Raw genomic sequence first — 19,805 nt, 5'->3', positions numbered from 1 at the left:
GGATCTTCGAATATCTCCAAGCAGGTCCTTTCAAAGCAGTCCTGCAACTGCTGAGAGGCTCCATCGGGCCATGTTTTAACAGTCCTTTTAGTAGTTTTTCTGAGGGGGGTGTATGCAGGAACAGAAAGCAGTGACAGGTGGTCAGACTGTGGTAGTGGCCTGACCCTGTAGCCACCCTTGATGTTTGAGTAGACCTTGTCCAATGTGTTAGCTCCTCTGGTCGCACACTTAACGTGCTGGTGGAATTTTGGGAACACTGCTTTTAGGTCAGCGTGATTGAAGTCCCCCGCAATGATAAACATTGCATCAGGATACTTGCTCTGCTGACTGCTAATTCTGCTATGTAAAAGTCTGAGAGCTATGTTAGCATTAGCCTCCGGTGGGATGTAAACAGCAGTGATCAAGACGACAGTAAACTCTCTAGGGAGATAAATGGGCCGACATTTGATAGTCACATACATAAGTCTGGGGAGCAGTGATGGTCTATAGCCACTGTGTGAGTGCACCAGATGTTGTTGACATAAACACACAGTCCCCCTCCACTGCTTTTACCGGAGTTACTCGTCCTGTCCTGGCGTTTTGATGTGTAGCCTGCTAGCTGTATAGCTGAGTCCGCGATTATTGAGTGAAGCCAAGTTTCTGTGATCAACAGGATGCAACTGTCCTTGATGGTAGTGTTGGTTGCAACCTGTAGCCTAAGTTCGTCCATTTTGTTAGCGAGGGATCTGGGGTTGGTAAGGAAGATGCTGGGAAGCGGTGGTTTGTGGGGTTGCCTCCATAGCCTTGCTAGCGCGCCGGCCCTGCAGCCTCGCTTCTGTTTCCTCTCCCTGCGCCTTCTTCGCCTGCCCGCTAGGATGGTAATCCATGAAGAGCCGGGGCACCTCGCGATGTCCGGAGGAATGTTGTGTGAGTGGAGAAAGTCAGATGACACACTCTGCTCGCAGCAAACTCCAAGCTTCAGGTGATCCTGCCGGCTGTAGTTGTTTTCCGCACAGAATGTAGACCAGATACAAAACAACATGTACACACACATACATAAGAAGTACCGACAGGGAAAGCACTGAGCCGCTGCAACTACGTGCACCGCCATTTTGGAACTCGTCAGACACTGTATGTGTCACTGCCTACACACTCGCCAGCACAGACCCGCCATCTCTATAGAACTCAGTTTCTGAGTCACGTGGTCCCCCCAGAGGGCCACTCAAAAGGAGCGGGGCTCGGCCAAGTCCTAGCATCTCTCAGCGAAATATGATACCATGATTTCATTTCCAGAAAAGTCACCATTTTACTCGTAACCCATCTGAAAAAACGCAAACAAAGAAAACGTCTGCCAAGGTGGCGACTGGCGCTGAGGAACGTCCCCTGAAGCTGATGGGAGGTGGTACGCTCCTGATGGGAGTGTTACGCTTCTGAAACTGATGGGAGTGGTACGCTTCTGAAACTGATGGGAGTGGTACGCTCCTGATGGGAGTGGTACGCTCCTGATGGGAGTGGTACGCTCCTGAAGCTGATCGGAGTGGTACACTTCTGGTGTTGATGGGAATGGTACGCTTCTGATGGGAATGGTATGCTCCTGATGGGAATGGTACGCTCCTGATGGGAATGGTAAGCTCACGATGGGAGTGGTACACTCCTGATGCGAGTGGTACGCTACTGAGTCCTGATGCGAGTGGTACGCTCCTGATGCGAGTGGTACACTCCTGATGCGAGTGGTACGCTCCTGATGCGAGTGGTACGCTCCTGATGCGAGTGGTACGCTCCTGATGCGAGTGGTACGCTCCTGATGCGAGTGGTACGCTCCTGATGGCAGTGGTACGCTCCTGATGGCAGTGGTACACTCCTGAAGCGGATGGGAGTGGTACGCCCCTGATGGGAATGGTATGCCCCTGGAGCTGATGGGAGTTGGTATGCTCCTGGTGGGAATGGTACACCCCTGAAGTTTCAGGTCTGCAGTCCGAGGCCCTCATATCTCGGACCCTGATCTTTTTGACTGCCTTTGAGATGCAAGTTTAGAAAAGTAATCTGCCTCCTCTTCTTCCAAAGAATGGAAGTAAATGATGTGTAAAACAGTCACCTATGAACGGATCCCATGCAAAGTGGAAGGTCAAGAGGACATGTTTAATAGAGTCTGGGACTTATTTCTCACTGAAATCAATCTAATGCCAAGTTTTGAAGAAAGTGACAGGGACAATACTTTGGAACTGATGATATGTCGTAAGTGGTGCACATGTTATTAGTGATTGCACTGAAATGTCTTGCCAAATATACAATAACGTTTCAAAAGTCATCAGCAGATTGTCTCTTGTGCCCTTTGTGTGCAGAACAGATAATAGGTATGCTCCTCCTCATGCTGAAAAATGCATCGAGCAAGAGAGCTTCAGTCATCGTGTGTGTGTGTGTGTGCGCGTGTGTGTGCGCGCGTGCGCGCCTTAATATTGGCGGGCTCCAGCAAAAGGCTTCCTGTAGCCTCTGCTGTTTCCTTCTTTCCTTCTGTATCCAGTTTCTCCAGGGGGATGATTGCCGATCAGAGTGAGCCTCACGACTGTTCCTGGAAAGCACTGCCATTCCTATTGAAGACCAATTGTTATTATATTGTCCCTAAACCGCTCTCAGACATCAAGGACTCAAGGAAGCGTCTGGGGGGGGTGTGCACGGCTCATGCACTGTCCACCCGCGACAGAGGTTTTAAAAACGAAGAGGTTTTGCTGTGGTGTTGCCTTGCTGAGGTTTTGTTTTATTATTTAAACATAGCCCTGTACGGCGGGACAGGGCAATGTGGACACTGACAGGTGTCACCTTAGCTTTATGAAACCATAGAAAGACATTTCCACAGGCTTGTGGTTTTCTTCAGTTTCTTTGCATATTTCAGCAGAAACATTTCGCTACTGGCCTTGCATACTTATGGTGTGTTCGAGATGCATCTTACTCCAGCCGCATGAGTTCCATAGTCACCCCCTTTCGGTCGTATCCACTTTGGATACTGAGAGTCAACCGAGTTCAGTGAGGTTAACCGTACTACTCTACAAACAAAGGTTGCTGCGCCCATAAGGAGATGTATCTTCTTAGTATTTGTACCACGTTGGTCGTTTTAATGCTCTGAGACACTACATTGCTGCTTTATTCCGGTCACCAATTTATGCATTGCCGTCTTTCTATGCCAGCATTACAATGTAATTTTTTGTGTAGTTTGTTTTCGAGCTAGTATGCTAAAGAGGCTAATGTAGCTACTAGCTAACAATGACTAGCTAATGACTGTTCTTCCCCAACTTTTCGTGTAGCGATGCCCACAAAGACAAAAGGGAATGCTATAAGTGCTACAAGCCAGGAAATTACGTCACAAGAGCAACTTGTGTGGGAGGTGTACGATGCATCTCAAACACACCATTACACCAACGAAAAAACTTGGGACCAACCTCCAGTGTTTTGTGTAGGGCGCCAAGGCCCGACCCGGACTAACTCTGTACAGTAATAGGGTAATACTAGGGTCTAGGCCTGGCTCATGACTAACCTTGTGCAATAGTAGGGTTTATAGTGGGGTAATAGTAGGGTCTAGGCCTGGTTCATGAATAACCCTCTACAATAGTAGGGTTTAACTAGGCAATATTTATTTAAAAACAAGGTTGTGCTTTTACTTAAATTATGCTGGCTGAACTCGTTCCTAACTGTACATTTTCACATCCATTTTAGGCTACTAGTGCCGCGATATGGCTCGACTCAATGGCGGACTATTATCATAGTGATGAGACATTGTTCAGTTTAGCATCATGGCTAGGTGAGCCGTGGTGCTCATTTGATCTCATTCTGATAGCTGACTGACTGTTGACTGACTTGAGGGCAAACTGGTGCTGTAATTGTTTGATTTTGTTCATCAGCTAGACAGCATCTCACAACATTAATCATGGTCTCCACTCAGCTTCCCTGCGCGCTGATTCTCTAGAATACGATTATTCAGCATTCCCACTTTCCAATTGTCATCCTGTATTTTGATTTGCTTCTACTGTCTCTTTAATTTAGCCTTTCCGTTCCTCTCCATCACTTTGATGGGTTTGTTTTCCTCCAAGGGATCCGGTGTCTCTCTTCCAGGTGGACAGCGTCTACGCCACGGCCCCCCCCAAGGTTGACCCTGACAGCCGCGAGGTGTTCGAGGGCCATGTGATGACGGGCCAGGGCCAGGTGAGGTCCCTGTGCAGGGAGGACGTGCTGATGTACCGGGAGTACATCAAGAACAGATACATGTGAGGCTGCCAGTGACCATGAGGCCTCCAGCCAGCCAGGAGTTCTCTGAACGTACGGCAACAGCCTGGTCTGCAGGGGATAAGGATAGGCATCCCTGCCTGGAAAGTTCATATTGCTGAATCATCAATTTATTTTGTATTTATTTATTTTAAGTGGATAGCAGAAACACTTTGCTGGCATCTGGATAATTGATCCTGATAAGTAAATGTTTTTTTCATTCTTTGTACATACTCCTAAGCTGTCAATTATTATGAAATATGTTTTATTTAAAAGTGATACTTGAGCATATAAAGTGACTGTTTTTAAATGTGTGTATTACAATCATTTTTTAATTTAATTTTAAATCAGTGAAATATAATTGTATTTATTTTTAAAATAAAGTATTTGAAATGAATATGTACTATTTTTAAATGTTCAATTAAAGTCTAGTCCTTCATACTTCCTCTTTACAAGCACGCACAAACGCACACATAAACAAAACCCAATGTTTCCATGTCTGGCTCCACTGGTTGAATACAGCAGAGTTTGTAGAGCGGTTCAAAGGCCACAATGGGCATGTCCTCCGTTGTATATGAGCATGTGTGGTGATGCCCGCCAGCGATGGGGAGTATCACCACACTGAAAGGTGTAAGATTAAATCCTTAAACTAGTTTTGATGAGCCCCCTGTGTCTCCTTCGTAGTCCTACTATTTTTTTACACATCCAGTATGAGTTATATTATTATGATTGCTTCTTTATAGTTTGTTTTTTTGCAAAGGTCTAATACTTGTGAAGACTCAATCCTAGACTCTATGGTCTACTTCTAAGCATTGGTGAACTACTTCCAACAGAAGAGGCCCTTGCCCTGGAAGGTCCTGTTGTGTTTTGAACTGTGGCCACTTTGGGGCGGTTGTCTCTAATGGCTTGTCTACGCTGAAGACCTCCAGCAGTCTGCAGAGGAACTCGAAATTAAACCCCTTTCAATGGTTGACCACTTCTAGCAGTGGGGCGGCTTTGGTTTAATAGGGTGCACCACCTCACACTGGGGGGAGATTAGCACCAGGGTTCGACTACAGCTCTATATCGTCAGCTGTCCTACTGTCTGACTGAATTCAGCATTTCCCTAATTTTTCCAAATTCAGGCCAGGCTGCTTTATATCATTAATTAAACAATGCAAACAAAAGGTAGTACAATTGTTTTATATAATATACATGTTTTTTATTGGAGGCATGTGTCAATCTAACATTAGATAATGGTTTGACAAGGGGGTGTGGAGTGTGTGAGGTAATCATTATGGTATGGGTCTGAAGAGCAGATCACATCAGAACAGTCAGTACCTTCTGGGTATTACAAGGTCTTTGTGTCCCAGGGAGCACAATTCACATGATTCATTGAACTAGGTGTTGCAACCCAACATCTGGAACTTGGGAGAGACAGAGAAATACTGTGAGAGACAGAGAGAGAAGAGGGAGATACTGCGAGAGAGCCAGAGACAGAAAGATACTGCGAGAGAGAGAGATGGAGATACTGCGAGAGAGCAATATATACTGAGAGAGAGATGGCAGTGGCATGGTGACTTCCTGGTGTTTCTTTGTGTGTGTGTGTGTGTGTGTGTGTGTGTGTGTGTGTGTGTGTGTGTGTGTGTGTGTGTGTGAGTGCTGTAACTAATGCCATGGTGACATAGAGCCGGATCCTGGCTCAGCCTGAAACCAATGGCAGCCACCCATTGCTGGATTAGAAGGATTTCTTATTACTTTATATAGTTCCACTTCATCACTGCATGGACATATTTACAAACCACATCTTAATGCATGCATTGGCTTTGTTTGATATTTGACAGACCGAAAAGTGGATTGCACCGTGAACCCTATAACTAACATAACTGTTAAAAAGTTAGTATTTTTCAGTATTGTGGGTCATTTTTTATTTTGTATTGTTCTATCTATGATTATTTTTAAAAGGAATATATTAATAAAAAAAATGTAAAAAAAAGATTATGCTTACGACATGATCAATTTCTCTCACGTGTTTGAATACTGCAGGCACATTTAAAAAATCTCTCTCTCTCTCTCTCTCTCTCTCTCTCTCTCTCTCTCTCTCTCTCTCTCTCTCTCCAAGCAACAACATCAAAAAAAACATCCTGACGTCACTTGGCTTTATAGCAGTCCACGCGCCTCCCGCCGACTCTGACTTTGTTGCTCTTGATTCCCCCGGTCCTCACCCCGGTAGACCCTCTGCTCACCAGTCCTCTCCCTCGGTAGACCACCGACCCTCTCCGGTCCTCTCCCCCGGTAGACCACCGACCCTCCCCGGTCCTCTCCCCCGGTAGACGACCGACCCTCCCCGGTCCTCTCTCCCGGTAGACCACCGACCCTCCCCGGTCCTATCTCCCGGTAGACCACCTCTGGTACCTGCGAAACGGAACAAATCTCGGGAGTTGATTTTGATTTTGGCCGCTGAAATATCATCTTTCTACGATCATTAAGAAGGTATGTTTGGTGAAATTTATTATTATAAAAAAAGGAAACCTATTACAGATCTTAATGCCCCCCTCGCTATGTTTGTCTGATGTCGTTTTCCAAAAACGAAACAGATTTAAGTTGCGATCTTAGTTCCAGGACCGCGGCCAGCGCGTTTGGAACAGCTGGTTATATATATATTTTTTTTTAACTGATTATCTTTGATTTTAGATTCCCCCAGAGTTCGAGTATAATATAGTCTCCATGGTAAAGCGCTGAGGTGGACCATATGGATGGAGCTGGGATGGTGAACTCCTCAGCGGCGGTGCCCTGGCCGGCAGAGTCCTCGGAGCCAAACGGCAGCCTCCAGTACTCCTCCGCCCCGCTGCTGTTCCCCGTCAACCCCTGGGACATCATGCTCTGCATGTCGGGAACTGTCATCACCTGTGAGAACGCCATCGTGGTGGCCATCATCTTCTACACACCCACCCTCCGAACCCCCATGTTCGTTCTGATCGGGAGCCTGGCCTCCGCGGACCTCCTGGCCGGGGTGGGCCTCATCCTCAACTTTGTGTTCCAGTACGTGGTCTCCTCGGAGGCCATCAGCCTGATCACGGTCGGCTTCCTGGTGGCCTCCTTCACGGCCTCCATCAGCAGCCTGCTCGCCATCACGGTGGACCGCTACCTCTCTCTATACAACGCCCTCACCTACTTCTCCGACCGGACCCTGCGCTACGTGCACAGCATGCTGCTCTTCACGTGGGGGGCGTCGCTGGTCCTAGGCCTGATGCCTGTGCTCGGCTGGAACTGTCTGGGTGCGCCGGACACTTGCAGCATCGTGCGGCCGCTGACCCGCGCCAACCTGACGATGCTCGCCGCCTCCTTCTTCCTCATCTTCGTGCTCATGCTGTCGCTCTACGTCCGGATCTGTAAGATCGTGTGCCGCCACGCGCAGCAGATTGCCCTGCAGCAGCACTTCTTCAGCGCCACACACTACGTGGCCACCAAGAAGGGCGTGTCCACGCTGGCCATCATCCTTGGCACCTTCGGCGCCAGCTGGCTGCCCTTCGCCACCTACTGCCTGGTGGGCCAGAGGGCGTACCCGGCAGTGTATACCTACGCCACGCTGCTGCCCGCCACCTACAACTCCATGATCAACCCCATCATTTATGCCTACCGCAACCAAGAGATCCAGCGGGCCCTCTATCTGCTGCTCTGCGGCTGCTTCAGGGACGCAGCCTACCGCTCCAGGTCGCCCAGTGACGTCTGAGCTTGAGAGGGTGTGTGTGTGTGTGTGTGTGTGTGTGTGTGTGTGTGTGTATGTGTGTGTGTATGCGTCTGTCTGTCTGTCTGTCCGTCAATGTGTGCGTCTGTTTGTCTGTCTTGTGTGCGTATGTCTGTCTGTCTGTCAGTGTGTGCGTCTGTCTGTTTGTCTGTCCATTTTTTTATGGGTGCATATGTGTGTGTGTGTGTGTGTGTTTCTGGGGAGAGAACCCATTGTGCATCCATTGACATTCTGTTACTTGACGCACCAATGAATGTGTGACGCTACAAATTTTGATCTCACGCATATATGCACTTTATCACGTCTTTAAAACAAAATAAGATGACGTTTAAATGCTGTGAACAAGGTCTGATTTTGGAAATAGGCAAATAAAGCTGTAATCTTGCACTTTATTAAATGTAAAAATGCCAATGCATCGGCCTATTGTGTGTTAAAAAGTTTGTCAGTATTGTGGGTCATTTTCTATTTTGTATTGTTCCATTTATGATTATTTTTAAAAGGAATATATTAATAAAACTGATTATTCATACGACATGATCAATTTCTCTCACGTGTTTCAATGCTGCACGCACAAAAAACACAAAAAACTCTGTCTGTCTGTCTGTCTGTCTGTCTGTCTGTCTGTCTGTCTGTCTGTCTGTCTGTCTGTCTGTCTGTCTCTCTGTCTCTCTCTCTCTCTCTCTCTCTCTCTCTCTCTCTCTCTCTCTCTCTCTCTCTCTCTCTCTCTCTCTCTCTCTCTCTCTCTCTCTCTCTCTCTCTCTCTCTCTCTCTCTCTCTCTCTCTCTCTTGAAGAGACTAATGACACACGGTACAAGCGCTCCCAGCACGGGTTCAGAAAGATGTGCATGAGCATGTAACAAACAAGCGGTGACAGGGAAGCTGCTGCCTAGCCTGGTCCTACCAGACCATCGTACTTCATTTCATTTGTACAGAAGGTCTGGAACTGCTCATTTGACAAACGTTCACTCACTTGGAGGCGGGTGTCTGTAGAAGTTTTAAAATGATTGGATCTGCCCAGTGCCACCCTGGATCTGCCATAACCAATCGCATAGCGTTTGGTCGTGACGTATGTCATGCGACGGGACCGGCTCCTTCACCACTAAAGGAGCCAGCTGGAAAATCAATCTTTTCCCGAACCCGGTGGGGAGAAGCGCCACAACATCATTGCCACCAACAAAACTCTGCAAAGCTTGTTCTTGCTCTTGCAACAGACCGAATAGCTTCTCTCATATCCTTCTCCATTGTCTTCCTCTGACTACAACTGAAACTGGCGCGCGACCTAGACGTCATCGTTCTCAGCCACTCCCTCTGTTCGCTGATTGGACCGCCAGAAATCTGGTTTACATGGAACGCATTTACATTAAGCAGACCCAGACCTAGTACTGAAGTGAAAGGAAAATTGAGCGGAAGTAGGTAGGTGGGCGGTGCCAGGCTAGGTGCTGCCGGCATCCAGCCAAGATTCCTCATGACAATTATTGAGATTCTATCCAATTCGTCAAGCTTACACAAAACAAGGACAGATTATGCCACGTGTAGGTTTACATGCATTTGTTAGAACTGGGCAATTGTACGATATTGGCAAGCTTTTTAATAGAACTATATTGTATTATAGTACTTAACTGTGTAGCAACTGCAGTAGCTTCTATCATTGCTGTAACCCCGGGAATTGGTTAGCCTAGCGATTGTTGTACTTGCACTTGGTTCTATGAACATCCTTACTGTACCGACAGCGATACATTGTTGCACTTCTTATGACAAATGTACTTATTGTAATTCGCTTTGGATAAAAGCGTCTGCTAAATGCCCTAAATGTAAATGTAAATGTAAAACCGGTTAATTTCAGACGATAAAAAAGTCAGCATTCATGGTGGACATCTGGCCATGCATAGAGGACATCTCTCATGGCTAGATGTTTGGCTCTAACCCGAGGAGCTGCAGTTACCTGGGCCCCCTGTTTCTCTAGACCAGGGGTCACCAACACAGTGCCCGCGGGCACCATGGCGCCCGCAAGGACCACATGAGGCGCCCGCAGGCCTGTTAAAAAAATAGCACTACTCATTCTTGAACAACTCTTTCCCACCTTTTTTAAGTCATTGTTGATAATTATTGTGAGAAATCATTAACATGACTTAATTAATTAACATGACTTCACATAGATGAGTATCATTAATCATTAATAGTAATATATAACTAAAGGCAAACTGAGAAAATTTGTTATTTCAGAGGAGTGTATAGAACTGGGTGCCCTTCGTATGACTCAGTGCCCATGAAGTAGCTCTCAGGTTCAAAAAGGTTGGTGACCCCTGCTCTAGACACAATGGGTTTATCTGCAAGCGTGTTCCAACAGGCGTCAGCGGATAGGGAGACGTGTGTAGGGAACCAGGGATACAATCGATGGGATGTTATATCTTGTACCTTGCTTTGACGATGGCACAGTGGTGCTGGTGTGCATGTCTTGTTTTCCTCTGTCTTCCCACAGGTACCTCCCTGTGGGAGGTGTTCCTGATTGAAACCAGGCAGTGTAAATGGCCCCAGTAGGTGTGTCCCTTTCTTTGGATCATGCTGCCAAGTGCTCCATTTTGAGCCGTTCCTCATTTGTTTGTCTAGCTGGGGCTCCCTGTACATAGATCAATGTAGATCACCATGTCTAGAGACACTAGGTTAGCTGGTGCCCCCTGTACATAGCTCACGTAGATCACCTTGTCTAGAGACACTAGGTTAGCAGGGGTACCCTGCACACAGCCCAACTTAGATCAGCTTGACACACTAGGTTAGCTGTGGATGCCATTCATGTTTGTTGTGTTTCACTGTCGCTAGGCTAGTCAGGGTTTTGGTTCTTCTCTTTCTGTGGAGCTCAGCTCTATAGTCATTGTTTTTTTCTGCTCAGTTGCTTTCGATTGTCTCCGCCATTGGTCCCCTTACCCCTACTTTGTGCTAACACCCACAATATAGTATATATTTCTACTTTTCATGTGTGTCTTTTCAATATTTACACCTCTGGTTGTTTGTTCCTTTATCCCTTACCTTAAAGGAACCTAACATGGACACTCAGAAACTATTGGCCTAGGAATCTCTCTAAGTGTTACTTAAGCAGCTGGAACTCTCTTGCATATAGTTCAAAGGGTCAAATTATTTATTGTTAATGCCTAAAACAACCAGTGCAACGCCTCAAAGACATCCACTAAGATAAATGTTGTTGAGCTTGGTCTTGGTTAAAGGTTGAAGACATTAGGCCCTCAGCTGGCAACTTGAGAGTGCTCTGGAACTGGAGGCTGCTCCAGACAGCTAATGGACGCTGGGTTCAGACTGGGATGTTTGTTCACATCTTTGCTGATCCACCAGGTACCAACAGATGTTTTTTGTCTTTTTTCAGAGTCATTATTATGAAGTATGCAATCGACCAAGAAGCCACTGGATGTAAGGCTGACCCATACTATGATAGCCAACCCTAGCATACAGAGGAAACTGAATTGTATTCATAATAATCAGATCCAAAAGTTATTCATTAACGTGACCTCCATCATCTGGAGGCATATTCTGCATGAATGGATACAGCCAGAGTGAGGGAGGAGGGGGAGGGGGAAATGGACAGCGCCGCAGTGCTGAACTGATAGCCTCTGTGGAAAAAGCATAAGTTAGTCTAAGTCTCAGCCATAGAGCATTAAGTAATGCTTGCAAGTTGAAGACGAGAGTGGCCCTCCTATCACTATCACAATTACAGAGTGGAATTATTTCAGGAATATCAATTGATAGTTTCTCCTTCTCTCCTTCGCTCACACACCTAGCACACACACACACACCCATACACACAAATATACACACAGACACTCAAACAAATTGCCTGTGTCTCACTAACAAAATCAACATAAACCATGCACCATTTGTTTTTGCCATATGACATCATGCAGCATTGGTTAGGGTTAGCTATCTAGCAACAGTGAAACACGCACACAACCAGAATATGCAGCCCGTCATTATGTTTGAACTTGTGTGGTTAGTTGCAAAGTTATGCATTGTATGTGGGTGCATGTGTGTGTGTGTGTGTGTGTGTGTGTGTGTGTGTGTGTGTGTGTGTGTGTGTGTGTGTGTGTGTGTGTGTGTGTGTGTGTGTGTGTGTGTGTGTGCGTGCGTGCGTGCGTGCGTTTGTGCGTGCGTTTGTGCGTGCGTGCGTGCGTGCGTGCGTGTGTGTGTGTGTGTGTGTGTGTGTGTGTGTGTGTGTGTGTGTGTGAGAGGGTATGAGAGAGAGGGTTTAATTGCCCAGGCTGGCGCCCTGGTCAGTATTCTGGCTGAATCCAGAAAGCTTTATAGAGGTGTGTGCCTGTGTGTGGTGTCTGTGTGTGTGTGTGTGTGTGTGTGTGTGTGTGTGTGTGTGTGTGTGTGTGTGTGTGTGTGTGTGTGTGTGTGTGTGTGTGTGTGTGTGTGTGTGTGTGTGTGGCTGTAGCAGACCTGCTTAAGGTCCAAAGCCCCTCACTGAAGACCCAGGAAGGAGTTGAACTGGTTCAGTGGGTTCCCTCGTCTAAGGAGTTCAGCTCTGCTGTATGGCCTTTAATTGAGCTAAAAAGATAGCTTGGCCTCCCATTTTGCTGCTGGGAGCTTTCTCAAAGAGCCGCTCATTCTCATACTTCCCCGTCGACACTCCCTTCCAGAGGCTCCCAGCCACTCCAAGGAAGTCCACCAAATGAACAGTTGCGGAGAAAACTGAAGTAGTATGTACATATAAACATACATACTGCTGAAATTTCCGACCTTGTCCGCAAATCTAAACCATCCACTTGCCAACTAGATCCTCTCCCTACAATACTGGTTAAAGTTTGCATTCAATCCCTGACCCCTCTTATAACTGCAATTATCCATTCCTCTCTCATCTCTGGTACTGTTCCGTCACCCCTCAAATCAGCTGCAATAACCCCTATTCTCAAGAAACCCAGTGCTGACCCCAGCAACTTCAACAATCTCCACCCAATCCCAACCTCCCCTTCCTCTTAAAAATTCTGGAAAAAACAGTTGCCTCTCAGATTCATGATCACCTCTCTCACAATACTCTTTACGAACAGTTCCAATCAGGCTTTCGCCCACTTCATAGCACCAAAACAGCTCCTGTTAAAATAACCAATGACCTCCTCATGGCTGCGGACGCTGGACTACTCACCATCCTGATCCTCCTGGACCTGAGTGCAGCTTTTGACAGCATTTCCCAGACCATCCTCATCGACCGATTAGCCTCTCGTGGAATATCTGACACACCTCTGGACTGGTTTAAATTATATCTATCTGGACGTACTCAGTTTGTCCAACTCAAAAAATGTAGATCCCATTCTTCCCCCCTCTCCTCCTCTCCTCCTCTCCAAGACCCTCCCTCCCACCTCCCTCTCCGATTGTCTCCAGGAAATCAGATCCTGGTTCTCCCAAAACTTTCTCAAACTGAACTGCGACAAAACTGAAATCTTCCTTATTGGCACCAGATCCACCCTCTCTAAAATAAATAACTTCTCCATCTCCATTGACATTTCATCAATTTCCCCCTCTCCCCAGGTCAAGAGTCTGGGTGTCATCCTGGATAGCACCCTATCATCTCAGTCCCATATCAATAATGTCACTCGTCAGCAGCATACTTCCATCTACGTAACATCTCTCGCCTGAACCCATCTCTCTCCCCCAACAGTGCTGAAATTCTGGTTCACACCCTGGTCGCATCGCGTCTGGACTACAGCAACTCTCTCCTCTTTGGTTTACCTGCTAAGTCCATACATAAATTACAATTGGTACAAAACTCTGCAGCCTGTATCACTACTAAAACCCACTTCATCGGTCACATAACACCTGTCCTGCAGCAACTTTATTGGCCCCCCATCAAATATCGTATCATCTACAAGATCCTGCTTCTCACTTTCAAGGCCATCAACAATCTTGCCCCTCAGTATCTTACCGAGCTTCTCCATATCAAGACACCCATCCGTTCTCTCAGATCATCTTCCTCCATCCAGCTCACCCTCCCACCAGCTCGCCTGGGCCCAGTTTCCCGAAAGCATCGTTAGCCTAAGTGGATCGCAGAGTGGGTCGTACGAGCATCGTACATGTTTTCACAGTTTCCCGAAAGGATCGTTGGTAACGAACGTCTTGAAAACGCTCGTAGCTAACGAGTGTTCCAGGGTACTCGTAGGACGCTAAGAGCATCGTTAGCCTACTATAGATTAAACTCATTATTGCATGAGGGTGTCTTCATTCATAAAAAATGAAAACATTCGGGAGTATGAAATAATACAAATGATTCTAAAGAGGTCAGAGACTCCGTGCACAGCCCACTGAACCAAGAAACCCCGCGCCGTGATGAACGGGGGATTTGACCCCCTCGGTTTTACACAGGAAACTTGAGATAAGAAGGTGAAATCGCCGGGCGTGCCAAGCTGCAACTGAACCGGCTCTGCAGTGTAGAAAGACCTATAGCCAGGGTTCGAGTTAGGTGGGAGCCAGTGGGAGCTGAGCTCCGAGAGAGGTCTGGCTCCCATGAAAGTAGCAAACTCAAATATCTGTGGGGGTCTCTGAAAATACAGCAGCATTATATTGTAATTACAAATAAAGCTATTTTCCCTTTCCACATGCAGTTATATTGACGTTAAGTGGGATAATAGAACGCGCGGTCATTATCGGGAAAATAAGCCCAGACAGGGCGAACCGGACACCGACGCGAAAGGAGGTGCTTCGACCTGAAGGGGCTTATTTTTGATAATGAGCGGCTACTTGCCAAACGAAAAAATAACTTCACAAGGTGTTTATTTGTTACCAACCTACCATACGTAGTGTTGATCAGCAGAGAAATGGTTAGCCGAAGATGTTGACGTCGCTTAGCAACCAAAGAAGCTGGCGTTGTTGTGAAGGGCCCATGCAAGTGAACAGAGCGTTCCACGGCATTGAGAAGAGCCGTGTCATAATAGCCCTTATTCTACTTCATTTAAGAATGCTCGATTCTGATTGGCTGGGAGGGGTGCATTAATCCGGCATATTGCCCGCTGACTTGTCGGTTCTACTTGCTGCTGACTTAGCACAGTAGATCAATACACCGCTTGCATCGTTTTCTATCACATACATTTCCAAGATGAGGTCCATAGTAAAAATAAACCAAGGAGTGCATGTTTGATCGATCGTCATTAAAGCTGACTTGATACGAATGTAGCAGCTACGTTATTAAACTAGTGATCAGATCCAGCCTTGTGTGGCACTGGTTGCTATAGAAACGAGTTACCTACAGCTGAGCTAACGTTATTCACCGTAGTTCTAAAGGGAACTACTTTTCGAGGGAGATGAACTTAAACAGAGTATACATTTAATAAGCATGCAATACGAATGCAATACGAATTTATTATGTTGGCCGGCGCGAAGTAGAATAAACGGAATAATCACCTCAAGGCAGGGCAATAAACAGTTTGATATGCCCGGCTCGCGGAAGGTTACCACCCTCGACTTCGTCTCGGGCGGTAAGCCGTCCACGAGCCGGGCATATCAAACTGTTTATTGCCCGGCCTCTCGGTGATTATTCCTTACATATTTACGTCCTATATCCCCGCCCCCCCCCCCCCCCCCCCCCCGCGTTTTAATGATAATGTATGAATGGAACGTTGCATTTTTAATTTCTACAAATATTCTATACTAGAGAGCCATTCAATGCAAACTTATGCTGAATCAGATAAAGTCGGCTCTCTTGCTGCGCAAAATATGTTTAAGAAATCAGCACATTAAGATAAATGTAGTTGTCACACAGCTATTTTGGATTTTTGTTATATGGAATTATTTCAGGGGGGGAAATGCCGTGAATAAATGCACAGTGCGTTCAGGATTAGGACTGATATATATGTCGGCCTAGGCCTAATCGCCCTATGTAATCGCCTATGTCACGGAACAATTGAAGACCGGAAGAAGCTCGCGGAGTAGGGTAACTGCTCTTCCGCTTAGCTTAGCTAAACTGTTTACCATGGCGGAGGCAGATCGATACCTTTGGACCAAGTCTCTCCAACCTACCTAAATTGTCCTACGACGACGTCCTAAGGATAGTAAATCAGCACTTACGTGTCGAAACATCTAAACTACGCAAAGGATATAAGTTATTCTGGGAGAAGTACATTTTTAATTACATAGGTAAGTGTTTCAAATCTGTTGACACTGTGTAGCTTGACTGTGACAGATAGCACTAAGTGTAATACATGTCAGTTAAAACGTATCCTTTTTAATTAATCGCAAAAATATTATTTATACTGGTAGGAATACATATTTAGTTTGAGTGTCTCTGAAACTTTGCCTGACGAACCCCAAGAGGTTTGGTATAGGTAGGTAGCCACTGCCGTACATGTAAGTGTCGATAGTATGTCAGATTAGCTCCAGGCTACTGTCAGAACATAGTGGCTGGGTGGCTGTCATAAGCTACCAATGCCCATACATTTTGCTGTATGGTGTGTTAATCTTTCCCTCTCTTACTGCAGTGTCAGATTTAGTTAATTTGGAAGTAGCAGTTCGGGCGAACTGCTACTGTTCCCAGAAGAAAAACGATGAGCCTCACACCCTGCAGGCTATAGTGCTAGGAAGTCAGGCCTGAGTCTGAAATCAAACTCTATCTCGCTTTTCATAGTCTTTTGTGAATCAATGGGACTGTTACTTAGGCCTACCTTTCTGACCACTTTAATCAGATTTACATTTTGTGATTCAAACAACAGGCCCACCTCGTAATATGTAGCATAATGGATAGCCTAGACCTAGAGCATGGTTTCAGACCTTCACAGATCCAGTTGCATGTTCAGTCTGTGTGTGTTTTTATTATTATTGTTTCTTGTTGCTGTTCCAAAATGCTCTCTCTTTCTCCAGATCTGCTGTTGCAGATGATAATGTTTTGTTTCATGTCTGCTGTTGCAGATTGTCATGTTTTGTTTTATATCTGCTCTTCCAGACACATGACTACCACTTCACAGGGGAGAAAAGCGTGCCTCTGTCGTGCACCAGTGTTCTGCAGTCGTGGACCAAGGACACAGGTTTATGTGTATACCTCAGGCCTAGCCAAACATCCTGTATAGTCTACTCAATATAGTATTTGAAGTTCTTGTATATAGACAGACGCGACTAACACTGACTTAAGTGTTGCTACACTGACAATATGATTTATGTGCTGACATATTTTTTCTTTTTGCTCCAGGGGATTCGCCCGGAACCCACTGACCAACTTGTGGTCAGGAAACCCAAGGTTTGGGTTAGGTGTTTTATTTTAGCACATACATGGACACATACCTCCTGAATGCCAAGTAAATATGGCCGAGGGATACACGCACCCCATTAAATTTATTTATTTCTGTTAAATGTATATATGTAAATATTTTAATCAAAGAATTGGAAACGAACATTCCTGAACATTTGTTTAAGGTAACACACTCTGAGCACCTTTAAAACAAGCCTGAAGACTTTTATGTTTGCATTAGCTTTCTGCTACATCTTAAATACATTGCACTTTCTAAAAAGCTTTTTTAACTTTGCCTTTATTTTCTATTTTAATACTAAAATGCCTTTAACTTTCTATTTTACTAATTTCTCTGCATATTTTTTCTTTTACTTATCTATTTTATTGTATGACAATGTTTGTATGTGAAGCACTTTGAGTCTGCCCTTATAAGTGCTATATAAATAAAGTTGCCTTGCCTAACACACAGAACATTTCATTTCTTTCTGTTAAATGTAAATATGTATATATGTACATTTATATTTAAAAAAAAGAACTGGAAACGAACATTAAATAAACATTTGAAAAGGACGGATGGAAACAAACACCATTTTAATTTCTTTCTGCTAAATGTAAACAAAGAACATTAATAAACGTTTGAAAATAGTCATGTGACGTCATGTGTGTTTTAATGTGTAACACTGGGACATCACCCTTAACATCTAAAGGACCTTGATAGTTAGACATCAAGCAACAATTTACCCACAGCTGATTGACAGAGCCTGAAAGAGTCAGAGGAATGGTCGTGTCCCAGATATGATATTCTTTGACCCTTCTGATGGCCCTCTCCACCAAGATTCTAAATTGGGCGATACTCACTGGTGAACCTGGCACCTCTTTTAAATGGCGGCATTATGAGGGTGGCCCCAACTTCAGAAAGCATCTTGTCGATGACAAAGCCTTTGTCAGCCATGCATGCATCTCCTGGCTGAAGTAGACTAAGGATTCCTGACTGCTGTGTGATTTCTCTGTCTGATATGGAACCAGTGTACAGCTTAGAAATTAAGGTGATAACTCCACATGAAGCAATGCCAATCAGACCTTTGAAGGTGTTGGTATTCTTGTAGTGGGAGAATGTTTCAGACTGGAGGGTGAGTGATGAGGGTGCCTCACACCTGATTTCTGTGCAGTCTAGAATCACTCGCACGTTAGGACAGTACTGGGCAAAAAATTATCTCAACCAAGATTTATTTTGTCCTTCGGGAAAGCGTGGAAGCTGATGTATGGCTGTATACGTCCTGATGTAGAGCAACACGGTACACTACAAGAACAACTGCGAACGGGAGCTGCCATTGTTGTTGCTGCTAGACGCGACCGGAAGTTGGATTACCCTACTACGCGTTCCGGAAGCAGGAAGTGTGACATAGGCCTATTGTGTTTTAATATCTTTAGCATTCATATTATTGCAGTCTATTATTTTCGTAGGCTACTCTGCTGTTGGCGTTGATGGGGGGGATATTTTAACCCATTTTAACCCCATTTTCCTGCGACATTCCTGCGTCTCCCCCTTCTACATAGCCCGTTTCAGTACCGTGTCAGTGGACTGTTACAATCCTACGATCATCGTGAGTGCAGTGACAGCGCGTTCATGTTAAGAGGAGTTTCGGGAAACGCTCCAAAGTAATTGTCGATGGTTCGAAAGATCCATCGGGAGAATGATCTTAAGAGCGAAGATCCATCGTTATCGGGAAACTGGGCCCTGGTTACCATGGGGTCAAGAGCATTCAGTCGCTCAGCCCCCCACCTCTGGAACTCTCTGCCTCTTGACATCCAACACTCCAGTTCCATTAACATCGTCCATATGTACACTGTTTTGTTGTACACTGTTTTATTATGTTGTTGTTGTTATTTTTGTTTGCTACTATAGATGTTTGATTTTGTAAGGTGACCTTGAGTCACCTTCCATAAATAAAATGCATTATTATTATTATTATTATACGCACACACAGATTCCAGGCTTCAAACGTAGATGATTGAACTTCCATATGTAAGGTCACGATCATTGTTAAGACATAACCAGACTGTTCAAAATGAGTTTGTCCTAACCAACGTCATTGCGCGAAGGCGAGTATTGCTGACTTAATGCCGCGTTTCCACTGCAGGGTGCGGAACGGATCGGATCGGAAAGGTGCGGTAGGGAGGGGGCGGTATAGCCCAGCTCAGTTCCGAGGTCGCGTTTCCACTGCCGACAGTACCCTTTGTGGTAGGCCGGATGTCGATCGCCGCGGCAGCTACGTAAACATCGTAAACAACGTCTTCCTCCCCAAGAATGCAGACGAACGTCTCCACCTCCTTGTTCGCCCAAGCAAGCGTTTTACGCGACATGTTAATTGTAAAGAATAATACCTCGAGGCTACTGTTTGTTTGTTTTTATCCCTGCGTCACCCGGAAGTGATGATTCTGTCGACCAATCAACGGAGGGGGTGTGTAGCTAGAATTTCCCGGGACCCTTTCAGGCGTCTCATCTCGTTTTCAGTACCCCAACGGAGGAGTCCTGAAAACGAGGCCAAAACGGGTACGGCTAAGTCTGGGTCACGCCCACTTTTGGCGGTGGAAACGCGACCCGATCCGCACCTTTGCGATCCGATCCGT

General features: G+C 45.8%; 2 protein-coding genes and 1 long non-coding RNA gene across 4 annotated transcripts in view; all 3 read left to right on the top strand.

The window, feature by feature from the left end:
- The window catches only part of fig4a (FIG4 phosphoinositide 5-phosphatase a), a 93,079-nt gene extending 88,449 nt beyond the window's left edge, over positions 1 to 4,630 (top strand). For both annotated transcript variants that reach the window (XM_060042102.1, XM_060042100.1), the window contains one exon: positions 4,062 to 4,630. In XM_060042102.1, coding sequence (XP_059898085.1) covers positions 4,062 to 4,239 — 178 coding nt within the window. In that variant the 3' untranslated portion in view covers positions 4,240 to 4,630. The remainder of the gene's footprint in view (positions 1 to 4,061) is intronic.
- A 127-nt stretch (positions 4,631 to 4,757) lies between these two features.
- Positions 4,758 to 8,741, top strand: LOC132450115 (G-protein coupled receptor 6). Its single transcript, XM_060042119.1, has 2 exons — positions 4,758 to 6,705; positions 6,907 to 8,741. The coding sequence occupies exon 2, from the start codon at positions 6,965 to 6,967 to the stop codon at positions 7,943 to 7,945; it is 981 nt and encodes a 326-aa protein (XP_059898102.1). The 5' UTR covers positions 4,758 to 6,705; positions 6,907 to 6,964; the 3' UTR covers positions 7,946 to 8,741.
- A 7,096-nt stretch (positions 8,742 to 15,837) lies between these two features.
- Positions 15,838 to 18,367, top strand: LOC132449830 (uncharacterized). The gene is made up of 3 exons (XR_009523673.1): positions 15,838 to 16,090; positions 16,893 to 16,974; positions 17,136 to 18,367. It is a non-coding gene; the product is annotated as an uncharacterized LOC132449830 (long non-coding RNA).
- The last annotated feature ends 1,438 nt before the right edge of the window (positions 18,368 to 19,805 follow it).

Source organism: Gadus macrocephalus, chromosome 21, assembly GCF_031168955.1.
Source record: "Gadus macrocephalus chromosome 21, ASM3116895v1".
In the NCBI taxonomy this organism is placed as follows: Eukaryota; Metazoa; Chordata; class Actinopteri; order Gadiformes; family Gadidae; genus Gadus; species Gadus macrocephalus.
The sequence above is the reverse complement of the archived record's forward strand: the minus strand, read 5'-3'. Positions and strand labels throughout refer to the sequence as shown.